We start from the raw sequence: 13,252 nt of genomic DNA, 5'->3' as shown, positions 1-13,252 counted from the left end.
AGAGGAAAGGGCCCAAACAAGTCTAGCACCTTCTTCCTCTTCATCATCTATACTTTTCTTAAATTTGGACACAGAGCACTTAAGTATCTGCTGTGTGCTAATCACCTTGCTAAGTGCTGTGGGTCGTGAGTATAGTTCAAGGAAAAATAAATAACAGTCAAAACTATTGTAGAGAAAGAGCTGTGCAGAACAGGATCAGAAGTATTCTCAATTCCTCCTCCTTGTCTGGGGTTAGTTTGCTAGGGTTACCATAACAAAATACCATAGACGGGATAGCTTGGACAAGAATTTTTTTGGGAAAAAAAATTCTGGAGGCTGAAATTTCAAGACCACGGTGTTGGCAGGGTTGTTGGTTTCCCCTGAGGCTTCTCCTCTTGGCTTAGAGATGAACGGGTGCCTTCTCACTGTGCCCCCACATGGCCCTGACTTTGTGTGTGCCACCCCTGGTGTCCCTTATAAGGGCACCAGTCTTACTGGGTTAGGGTCTCACGTATGACTTTATTTAGACTTAACTACCTCTTTAAAGGCCTTATCTCCATATACAGCAACTTTGGGGTTAGGGATTCCACATATGAATTTGGGGAAACACAGCCCACCCATAACAATAACCATTACATAAATGTCTATAATGTGCCGTGGACATAAACCAAGGTAGGTCAGATACCACATGCATGGAGCTAGGAGCATGGATGCTTCAGCCAGCTTGGGTTCGAATCCCAGGTCTGCTACTTCTTAATTGTATAATCACTGGTGAAATGTCTTAATGTTAGTGCTTCATCGGTCAACCTGTTAAACCAGACAATAAGACTACCTGCCTCCCAGGGTTACTGTAAATTGCTTTATATCTATTATATTAGTAAGTTGAAGTAAAAGTTGGCTATTAGCGGTGGCTAAGTGGTTTTAAAGATGGTGCTACTCCTCTTTCTCCTCTCGATATAACATAATAGGAACTGTGAGAATAAAAGGTAAGAGAAAAGACAGAGGAAATCAAATTCTTTAATTGAAAGATATTAACATACACCAAGTTTTCTTAATTATAATCATTTATTATAAAGTGAAGACAGGTACAATACAAAACGACAATTAATTTGTAGCTTAATTATTTTTACAAATCTTTGTTGAGCACTTATTACAGGTGAGAAAGCGCTCCTGGTATTTTGGAGACAGCAGGGAACAAAATAAACAGGAATTGCTATTCAAGTGAAGCTTACATTCCAGAATGGATATGTATCACCTCCACGTTTAACACTCATTTCAGACATAGGGGAAAGTAAGACATACCCAATAGGGAGAAAAAAAAAAAAAAAAAAAAGTCAACTGACAACCTCATAAAGCAAGTTAATATTGTTATCGCGTAGCCAGAAAAAAATGCCCAGGAACCATAGTAACTCCGGGGCTAGTTAGATGGGCTTCCCTAAAGGCTCCCTTGATCCCTGTGATGCCGGTTTGGGATTTTCTTACCCTACGTGCAGACACCCGGACCATCTTCCCGCCCGGCCCGGCTCGGCCCTGTCCGGCGCTGCGCGTGGAGCGGGAGGGAGCCCGGCCCTCGCGCAGGTACCGGCTCCGGGGTCGCCGCCAGCCTCCGCCGCCCGTCTCCCCGCCAGCGGCAAGTCCACACTGGGCCGGGTTTGAAGCAGCGCCGCCGGAGGCGGAGGGCCGGAGGTCCTGCCTTTGCCCCACGGCCGGTGGCCAGCTCGGCAGGTCCCTGGTCCCGGCGCGGTGGTCGCCCAGAGCGCGAGTGACTTTGTCCTCTGCTGGGTGACTCCTGGCTCACGTCACCAGTTTGACAGCCTCTCACCAAATCAGAGAGCGGCGCTCGCCGGGAGCTCTGGGCGTCACCGGGAGCTCCCGCAGATTAGAACTCGCCTCTCCTAGCTCCTCCCCTCAGTCTCATTTAAAGCTCCCACTGGTTTTCCTGAAAAATTGAGTGGGCTCAGTTTCTGCAGCGCTTTCTTCCACTGCAAGATGGTAAGTGAGGAACCGGCGTTAGCTAGTCCGCTGGCAAACCTGGGTCTCTGGAAGTTAATGAGCTTTGCATTTAGAATTTATTCCACCTTGGGAGCAAGATTTCTCTGCTACCCACCAATTAAAACAGATCCTCTCTGCTGCCCTCTCTTTTCGTATCCTCTATCTGCTTTCTCTCTCTCTCTCTCTCTCGCCCTCTCGCCCTCCCTCTGTTATCACTACTTTCCTGACTTTCTCCCCAACTTCCCCCCTCCCCCGCACTCTCTTTTCATTTCTACCTCTTCCTCTAGATTATGCATATATTTGCAAACACTTGGACATGAACTTGTCGAGGGATATTTGGGGTTTGTTTTCTTCTCAGGTATCAATTGCAATAATAGCTTAGCTCTGATTCAAAAAAAAAAAAAAATCTCAGGGAAGGAGTCTGCAAACATACTTTTATAATAAAAGACAATTGCACTTGATAAACTTTTGGCTGAATTTCTTTGGTCTGCACTGCCCAAGCTGGACTTGCTTCAAAACTGGAATTTTTCAAAACTTAAATTACCGAGAACATTTACAAAGTGTGATTGAATTGACTTAACTTTTTTTTCTCTTTCTTCTTCTTATTTGTTTTCTCTCTGTTTACGTTAAGCCCAGAGAAGCTCCGTAGTAGTCAAAAAGAGTTTTTCCAAAGCTGGACTCTGCTAAAATGAATGGTTTTTACCTGATTAAACATTGACAAATAATTTAAATTTGGTGTTGTACAAATTAACCCAGGAAGGCTGCATACCTGCCCCTGCCTGGACATTCGGAAAGACTGTGTGTCTGAGGTTCAAGAAGTGGAGGGCAGGAGAGTGTTCACTAGATCAGAACACAGTGGACAATACATGCCAGTTAGTGACAAGATAACTTTGGAGGAGCATTGAGCCCCAGTGATGGACAAAACTAGAGCTTGCTGTCTTTGCTAACAAACTTCTTTCAGCTTTGATCATACGTTTACTTGGAGTGACTTTATGCTCCTGTGCTTAGTGTTGGGAGCAAAATGTTTTAATTATCTCTGGGACAGAGAGAGAGAGAGAGAGAGAGAGAGAGAGAGATAGATAGACAGACAGACAGACAGACAGACAGACTATGAGCCAGCAGCATGTTAGGTCAGAGGGAAGAGTAAGGAAGGAATGAGGCAAGTATGATTGAGAAACTAAAATGAAGAGGTTAGTCTATATTATGTCATATGCATTTCAGCTTTAGCATTCTGCGTTCTTTGTCCTTCAGGAGTTTTAGAAATATAATTAAGGTATTTGCTAGAAAGAACCAAATAGTTCCTATGTTTTCGCACCATTAAGTAGAATTCCCTTTATTTAGATCTTGGGTAGACTATTAGATGAGCTGGACGTTGCAACAGAGAATCCTTCTGGATATGTACAAATTTCACCCATTCAATGCTAGTCTGCTCTTTTGCTCAGAGGGCTTAAGGGAAATTCTGGGTAAACCAAGAAACTCATTCCCTTTTAGTAATTGTATTTGACCACCCCAAAATTAATATGGATCTATACTTAACACCTTTTCTGATTTTTTTTCTTTATATTTCACTGCATATAATTTCGGTATTTCTCCCACCCTTTCCCCCTTTTAAATCTCCATCACCCCATCTCCTGGGACTCCGCACTCCCCCCATTCTGAATTTCACAGAACACCATTCTGCCTTGCCAAGACCAGTACTTTGTAGGAGGCCAGAGCTATAATTGCCCGTATTCCGCTACAACGTCAGAATCTAGTGTTGACGTTTCCACGGAGACTTGGGTCTCTTTCTGGGCTGCTGGTCTCCTGGACAACAGAGAGCTCCAACAAGCACCACAGGCACAGGGTAAGTTCTGCTCCTCTGCTTCCCTGACAGATCTGGAGCTCTTTTCCATACCCATGGCTACAGAGCATCATGGGCTAGGACTCTAGAATAAGGGACAATATGGAAAATTTAAGTAAACCCAAGGACTCCTGATTTTCACAGTCATAAAGCCTGCTGTTTTACACTTGCCAAATGGTGAAAATGGGATTCTTTACCTTGCCCACTGGATAGCATGTATTTCTCCCTACACTTTATAGTTCTTGCAGAGTCCTATCTCACTGTGGGAGTGTGAGTCTGGATCAAAGTTTTATAAACAACACACTGGCAGAATGTCTTTGGAATGAGGATACCAGTCTGAACACTTCTTTTGGAATTGAGGAAAGTCTCCCTGAGTTTGAGAGAAAAGTAAGAAATACTAGCTTAATTTTTATTTCATAGAGGAAGTTCCATGGATAGTGTGTTACAAGTGGAAAAAGGATTCCCTTTTACACACACAAAAAGCTTCAACTTTGGAGAGAAGTATAGCATTGACATAAAATGACATATTAATTTTGATCTGTGGCATACGAGCAATATTTATAAGTATTAAAGAAATGTCTGTGTTAAATACTCCAGTTTCTTAAATAATTCTCAGACACCCTAGAATTAAATATCCATACCGTTGGTTCTGCCACATGATTCGTTTTATTTTTTAAAAAGACACAAACAAAGGAACTCAAAAAATTAAAAGCACACTTAAATGTCACAGAGGATGTTGTTGAGTATTAACTTTCCACTACAAGCAACGGTAAAAACAAAATGCCCCAGAGTGTGAACCCAACCTACTTATGCCATTTTATTCCTATCTCCTACTCATCATTTCACTTTAATCAAAAATATTTCAGTATCAACAGTATAACCAGAGAAGGGCAAGAGTCAAAACTGTACTAGATGAAGAAGAGAAAGTAAAAGTAAACCCGGTTAGTATGCCCAACCATAGCTTTTTATTGATAGATAGAGCTAACGGTCAAATATGGGGGGAAAAGCCACTTTGAAAAAAACATTTATAAAATATACAGATTAAAACAGTTGAAACAGATAAGGTCTGGGCACAGTTTTGAGATTTTCATTAAGATCTTCAAAGAAGCAAGGTCCAAATAGTTTTAAAGTAGAAAGTACTACCACATACAATTCCAAATAAATACAGTCCGTTAAATTAAAACAGGCAGGCAGAGAAACTAGCAGCATTACAGATTAGAATTTAATTATAGGGCCAAACAATATATTATCAAGTGCTAAAGCTTAGAAAACAAGAAAAAAACTAGAAAAACATAATGGAATTGCAATGTTATGCTGAGTTTGGGGGGAGATCAGTAAGTATGTGCATAAATTAATGACCAAGACTGGACAATCTTTATTAATTTATCCAGCAGGAATACATATGTTAGGCAAGAATGTGACCCCTTCCTGCTTATAACAATTTACCCTTTAACTGCTATGTGATCCAGTGTATAAATATTTGTTTCTCTCAGCTTGCTTGCCTTTTCTAAAAAACTTTAAATGTCTTGTTTTCCTGTATGGCAGCAATAGCTGTTTAAGAAAAATGATTGAACCTACTCAACTTTCTGATTTGATTTGATAAGTTTCTTTATTACACAGAAACTACAAGACTATTTTCTCAGTTATCCGTTTGTATTTTCACAGAATCCTTCTGTGACTCAAATTTTTCTCTTCCGAACTTGTGCTCATGGGAAGACGCTCAGCTTTCCTCTCAGCTCTACAGAAACAAGCAGGTATGTGTAAGTCAGTGCATTGAGACTGGTCGTGTTCCGCGTGATCCGTTCCCCACCGTTAATATCTTGCTTCTTTTCCCTTTTGAAATTCATGCTGACTCAGTTTAGAACCAAAGTGACTGTGTGTCCACAGAGAGATCAAAGTTAGATGATCCATGTCAGAGAAAAGAAAAACCACCAAGACACTCTAGAAAGACCTGCAGTCAAGCTCCCACTTCACACATTTTAGCCGTATGACCCTGAATCCTTTTCCTTTTCCTCATTTATGGAATTGTAATCCTTGTGCTGCCTATCTCAGAGGGAATTTGAAAAGATCAAATGATATAATGAGTGTGACAGTATTTTTAAACCATAACATCGCTAATACTTGGAGAAGAGATCATGATTATAAAATATTTTCCTAAGATTGCTTTTATTCATGTTCTGTTAGTTTTGCCCCTGAAGGGTAATTTAATCTCGTGGACATACAGACAGATCAATCTCTAAGGCTGAAAGAAGCCGACCCACCTCTATTTTTATTTTTTATTTATTTAAACATGCAAGGGAGGAGTCCAGCAAAATCTTCCTAAACATCATTTTCTATATTTAATTTAATCTTGTGGACACACAGACAGGGCAATTTGAGGCTGAAAAAAGCCGACCCACCTCTATATTTATTTATTTATTTATTTATTTAAAAGTGCAAGGAAGGAGTCCAGCCACATCTTCCTAAACATCATTTTCTGCATTTAAACAGTTGCATGCAGCTCATTTTTTCATATCTACCTGATTCCCTTGTGGTTACAAGTTTAAAAGTCTATTATAATCTCTCCAAATGCTTTGCAATGAATGAGAATTCAGAGCACAAAGCTGAACAACTGGGCGTTAGGGGAACGTAAATTTAATTTAGGCCTCTCAGGATGAGGGCTCCCCGTGCTCGTGCTCATACAACAAACAGTAGTCAAGTCAAGGAGCAGTGGCATTATTATAAGGTTACAGAGTCAATACAGTGGAGCAGGCTTCACCACTGTCTGCTTTTTATAGCTGCAAGATACCCTGGTGCAGAAGGAAGAAGAACTCGCTAGGTTACATGAAGAGAATAATCACCTCAGACAATACCTGAATTCTGCTTTGGTTAAATGTCTTGAAGAAAAGGCCAAGGTATGTGTGTATCTACCTTATAAGAACAAAGCAGTGATTTGAGAAAGGAAATGATTTATGTCAAACTCCTTGATTAAACAGGGTATCTTGATATGCATTTATGAGATGGATGATTTTTCTTAAGGAAATATGGCTCTTTCACAAGAATTTTTATCTATCATTTCTCTGACATACCTAGATTGCAGGTGTCAGTCATATATTACAAAAGAAGTCGCTTAAAAATCAAATGCTAGTCGGGGGTGGGGGTTGCTAAGACAATCAGGGTTAATCAAAAGGCAGAATGAGATGGATGGAATACTGTATGGGAAGCAGATCTAAAAGACACTCAGTTCTTCTAATAATCTGTTTGACTTTAGGCAAATCATTCTTACTTAGATCCTCACTTAACTTCATCTGTAATGGATGGTCTAAAATGTCCTTTAAAAATTCTGCTAGATCTAAAATGCTGTGAATATTGCCGGAGTCCAGATCTCTTGATTTGGCATTTACAAATTACATTAGGCATATACAATTACCTTATCATTTAATTCACATTTTTTCCTCCACTTTTAAAATGAGCTATTTCTAACTCAAGGATAAATAACTTGCCTATAGTCTTTTTTTTGTTCATGCTCAATTCTTTGCCTTTCAATTTTTTATTATCTATTTGCCATTATGTTATCATTAATGCTTTCATCATCAATCTTTTCTGTACTTCTAGACAAGCTACATTATTTGATATTATTTGGTGTAAATTGATGATGCTTCTTGCTACTGTTACTAAATAGAGCAGTTCAGAGAATAGAAGACACTAGATTTGATTTCTTTACAATTCAGTTGCCTTTGTTAAAAAGAGAATACATCTTGGTTATTTGCCTGGGCTCCTAACTCCAGCCAACCATTCCATAAAAGGACACTTATTATATTATTAAGTGATAACAACTAGGCAGTTTGATCTGTCACTCTTAATAATTTTCCAAGATTTAGAATAATATAATATCTCAGAAGTGCTTTGAAATTTTATGAAAGAAGAAGAAGCAGTGTTGTATAGCATTTAATCAGAGGATCTGTCTAGATTCGGGTGGCTTAGGTTTATGTCCAAGCTAAATCATTCTCAGCAAGCCATTAATATGTCTGTGCCTTAGTTTCCTCATTAATGAAGATTTTAATAACATCTATATCCAATGAGATAATACATATAATCAGTGATTTACAAATTATAGTAAATGATAGTTTATTTATAAATGATAAATGTATTATTTATAAATAATATTGTTTATAAATAAATATAAATATTTATTCATATAAATTTATAAATATTTACTTATAACATTTATAAATAAATATAAATATTACTTACAACATTTATAAATAAATATAAATATTACTTATAACATTTATAAATATAAATAAATATAATTTATATTTATAAATAAATATAAATATTTATAACATTTATAAATAAATATGAATATTATTTATAACATTTATAAATATTACAGTCATATATTACAAAAGAAGTTGCTTAAAAATCAAATGCTAGTCGGGGGTGGGGGTTGCTGAGACAATCAGGGTTATTATATATTTTTATATATATTTATATATATTATATATAAATATATTATAAATAATATACATATTACTTATGATATTTATAAATATATTATTTATAAATAAATGATTGTTTATTTATAAATGATAACTTAATAATGATAGTGCTATTATTGTTATAATAATAACTTGCCTGTGCTGAAATCTTAAAAATATCATCTGGTCCTTTCAACATTTAAGAAAACTGAGTAAAAAATATGATTTAGAGTTTTTAGGCAGTAACTTGTCATCACAGATTTTACTTTACAAACAAGCTAATCCAATCCATCTTACTTGTGTGTGAAGAGAAACTTAATCATTTTTTTCGAAATAATTTAGTTAACTAGTAAATAAATGGAAAAAAGTATAACTTTCAAATATCACTTCCCTAGAAATTGCTCTCATCTGATGAGTTCTCCAAAGCATGTGGAAAATTCAGGAAGGGGAAGAGAAAATCCAAAGAACAAAGATACTCTCCTGCTGAGATTCCCCATCCCAAAAATGCCAAAAGAAACCTCTCTAGTGAATTTGCTAACTGTGAAGAACAAGTTGGGCCCCCTGTGGATCCCTGGGTCCTTCAAACACTTGGGTTAAAAGACCTTGACACTATCGATGACACCTTACCAGCTAACTACAGTGCCCTCGCATCTCGTCCCAGAAGAGTCGCCAGCACATTTTCCCAATTTCCGGATGATGCAGTTGATTATAAAAATGTCCCCAGAGAGGATATGCCACTTGACTATAGAGATGACAGAACAACCCCCTTGCACGGCACTGCCACTCATGGAGAAGATTTCCACAGCCTTTCTCAACTTTCAAATCCCCCAGTGGGGCTGAAAACTCTTCCTTACTATACTGCTAATGTGTCACCCAACAAGACAGAGATGGCATTTTCCACATCCCTGAGCCCTCATTGTAATGTGAAAACTCATTCCTTCCACCAGGGACAAGCCTTTGTGCGTCGAGATGAGGAGGGAGGCTGGAAGTTTACCTGGGTCCCTAAGCAGTCTTAGTGACCCCTGTTTTTTATCACAAAGCACTGCCATGAGCTGTTTACAGAGACCTCTCTTGCACTTGAATTTGACTATGTGGAATACAGAAGCTATTGCTTAGGCTGTCTCCTGCCACTTTAAATGTCACTCTCAATTACCCACTTAAATCTGCAGGGAATGGCTTCCAAGAATCCATAATGAAACATGTTCGCGCTTCTTTCACCTAAATTTGACTTGTTTACACACCAGTACCTGCTATTGCCATCCTCCCTTTGCCCTACACTTGAAGAGGTATTTTCCATTTTCTTTTATATTCCTTTAAGACCTAGATACATTTTTCCAATTATAACCAGTTTAACAGATTTTCCTCTTTTAAGTAGTTGAAATAGTCACAGCCCTTTTGCTTTTCTCCCTTTGTCATTTCTGAAAACTGCCTTTAGAATGAGCCCTTTTTTGCTTCAGGTACTTACTACTGCATGTTCAAATAGCTGAGGGTGGGGTAGAACAAGTGTCTTTGCCCATCACCACTACTACTGAAGACACAATATGGATGTGTGTAGTGCTATGTTCATGGCAGTTCAAAAAAGTTCAGTGCCCCACGGTGGCATTGACAAAGTCTCTTAAAACAACTGTAACTTCACTAACAATCAATGTCACAGATAAACTTTAAAATTACAAAGAATTTAAATGAGTTTTAAATGCCTCATGATGTATCAGCTTCTATATGTGCCCAGCATTGTTTCTTTAACCAACATGACCCCAAGAAGAACATTTTGAGGGACTGTGGTAACAAATCTAGTCATCGTCTGCAACTACGCAGATGCTGACAAACTCTTATTGCTGAAAATAAACTAACCTAGCTCAGCCATTGTCTCATTCATTCATTCATTCATTCATTCATTCATTCACATATTTATTTTTTCATTGATCAGTCCACCCAAGATATCTGTAGAATACCTAATGCCTACTTTGTACCAGGCACTATGCTGTGTGATAATGATAAAATACAAGCAATTTAGGCACTGTGACCACCATCATGAGACTTAGACCTACTCATCTGCTATGACTTTGAGAAAACGACTTCCCTTTTGTGAAGGTTCAGTTTCCCAGCTGTGGAATACAGAAGTTGGACTAAATAATCACTAGTATTCTATGAATTGAGGCTGGGACCTATCAGATTTACTCCAACATGGCAATTTCAGGTCATTGAAGAAACTAAAGAGAAGTCTTTAGATAGGCACTGCGAATATTATGTAGGGTAAACTTTATGTACAATTAATAAAATTCAAAAATATAAGTCGTTTGAAGTTAACATTGGAAATCATTGCTCTGCTCACAGTACTCTTCTTCTAGAGCCCATTTTGCAGTTAACTCAGTCTATGTGAGAATAATTTGCATCTAAAAATAGATACACATTGATTTTTAAATAAGTGTGGATAGATTGAATATAAATATTGCTATCGAGGACTTCATATTTCTAAATTTGAAACCACATATTTTTAGTGCTTGTGCTAGTTTTCTTCTTTCCCATCTCTCAAGACCCCCATCATTCCCAGAATAATTTACACATCCTGTGTGTGCACCTATGTTTTTTGGACAAACTTCAATTAATGATGAAACCCTTCATGTTGAAACCTGCTTTCATTTTTCTCTTTTCCACATCTCAATAAGTCATCCTGCACAATCAGTATCTCATAGGTCAAGTGTGTTGGTTAGGATTCTTTGTAACAAAGACCTGCCTTTCATTGTTGTTGCTGTTTGCTTGTTGCTTTATTTTGGTGATGTAAGCAAAAGTCTGTTATAAAGTTTTGTTACCACCCACTTTTAAAAATAATTTATGAAGAAAATCCAATATAGTAATTAATATTACTCTCTGGAGTGCTTTAGCACGTAGAACACATTCCATTTTCTAAAAAATAAAATAAAATAAATAACTGTGCCTTTTGCATTCTGGTGTCTGTGCCCCTGGTTGGTGAAATTTGTCTCTTTTTAGAATAAGAGATTTAAGAATCGGAATTACTGTACTTTAGTACACTAGGAATTGAGAAAGTAATATAACTAATTTTGAAAGTCTAATAATCAAGCTGTAAAAGGAAATGTATCAGTTAACAAATATTTATTTTGCATTCCTTGTGTGCCTTATCATGTGTTAAGTACCATGAGGATACACCCAGGCTTAGCACAACACATTTGGTGTTTAAAACAAAACCACACAAAATGTCATAGCTTTTGATAGCTTTTAAATGAAACTTAATTTTGGCCCAGTTTAAAGATATTACAGAACATTTGGGATAAAATGTGATAAGTTTTCCTGGCTTATAGCACAGATGATATTATGGAAGACAATTACCACATGTTTTTGAAATCATGTCTATAAATATTTAATATCCATTTAAATTATGTATAGGAAATTATTTTGCTCATGTTTGAAAATTAAAAATTTCTTTCACCTGAGTGTATGTTTTACTTGTATGACTTCACCATGTCTCTCTAGTAAACCGCAGTTCATATTTTAAGCTATAGTGGGAAATAAAAATAAAGTCTTTTGTGATTGTGATAACTATTTTTATATTATGCTTAACATTCCCTAATAGATTTTCTTCTCCTGGTTTGTAACCATAATCCTGTGTATTTGCATTTCTTTGTATGATATCTATGGTCAGACTAATGTCTTCAGCATTTAGGGCTTAATGGTTCTTTCCCTTCTCTAGGGTACATTAATGAGGCTTTCAAATGTTAAGTGGCTTAGAGACCAGTGCCTGCTGGATACACTACTCTCTTAACTAGCCACACATAAAAATTAGAATCCAGTATCGATTTTTTAAATTTGTTAAATTTTCCAGTGTCCTCTGACCATCTGAAAGATAAATCATACTTGTATCTCACTAGTGTCTGGAAAAAAAGGATGTTGTTACACTTCAGCTATGAAGGTGATGTTAAATAAACGAGACTATTCAAGACTTCAGTGATGCTAACCTCTAATTTGAAAAATCTGAGGAAAAGGAACAATATGAATTAATGGAAGAAATTGTTTGACTTAATTCAAGAAAATGACTTTTTAAAGAACGTATGACAAATGGATTTAACAACTCACCTGTAGTACATATGTGGAGAAAAGTATAGCGTTAATATATCCAGTGATAAGTTTTTGATAAATATTACATCTTGCTTGTAAGGTCAGGGTATATAATTTTACCTGTGTTTCAGTTTACCAAAAGATTCACATAAGATTAAATATTAAATTCGGATTTTTTCTTTATATTTCACTAAACCAAATAGAATTGGTTTTCAAGCTACAAATATATAGTGTATGTTTCTCAACCTATTTTTCATATTTTTATCTATATTTTTTGTTCTATTGAGATAAACAGACATCCAGTTTTAATTCTTGTATTGAATATCCTGCAATTGTTAAATATAATTTAACACTTAATATTTTAAATAATATGATTTCTATATGATTTGAAATATTTCTAATGATATGTAAGAGTCAATTTTGTAATGAATTTATAGCTAATAAATAATGACAAAAACTTACTTAATCCTACTTTTGGCCCTTATTTGGAAACATTTTTTAGTGAATGGAGCAACAAACCAAGAAAAAGTTTTCTGTACCCATTTCTTCTGTAAATGTTGCCACAGAAAGAAAAAGCATGTCAATTTTCAAGTGTATGAAATGGTAGTACGATTAATAATGGAGGTAGTTATTCAACAGATATAGCCTCAGCTGAGATACAGACTCAGGGTCAGGCTCAGCTGAGTATATAAAGATGAAATATGTGTTAAAACTAACTTGGCTATAAATGAGAGGAACATAATTTAAACATGCTTAATCAAAGCAAGGGAATAATTGGCTCTCATCACTGATGTTTATATTTCCAGAAGAGTTGGATCTATGTGCTCAAAAAATGTCAGCAATCTGGTTTGGGATTTCAAGCAAGGCTATGATTAGGAATAGATTATTAAATGGTGTTAAGGTAACACTC

The 13,252-nt window shown here is 36.7% G+C and overlaps 1 protein-coding gene across 1 annotated transcript; it reads left to right on the top strand.

The window, feature by feature from the left end:
- The first annotated feature begins 1,895 nt into the window (after window positions 1–1,895).
- GMNC (geminin coiled-coil domain containing) lies at window positions 1,896–11,720 on the top strand. Its single transcript, XM_023214903.2, has 5 exons — window positions 1,896–1,971; window positions 3,640–3,814; window positions 5,477–5,565; window positions 6,589–6,705; window positions 8,667–11,720. Exons 1-5 carry the CDS (start codon window positions 1,969–1,971, stop codon window positions 9,285–9,287), a joined length of 1,005 nt encoding a protein of 334 aa, XP_023070671.1. The 5' UTR covers window positions 1,896–1,968; the 3' UTR covers window positions 9,288–11,720.
- Window positions 11,721–13,252: the final 1,532 nt, after the last annotated feature.

Source organism: Piliocolobus tephrosceles, chromosome 2, assembly GCF_002776525.5.
Source record: "Piliocolobus tephrosceles isolate RC106 chromosome 2, ASM277652v3, whole genome shotgun sequence".
NCBI lineage: Eukaryota > Metazoa > Chordata > Mammalia > Primates > Cercopithecidae > Piliocolobus > Piliocolobus tephrosceles.
Note: the sequence above shows the minus strand (reverse complement) of the source record. Positions and strands in the feature narration are given on the sequence as shown.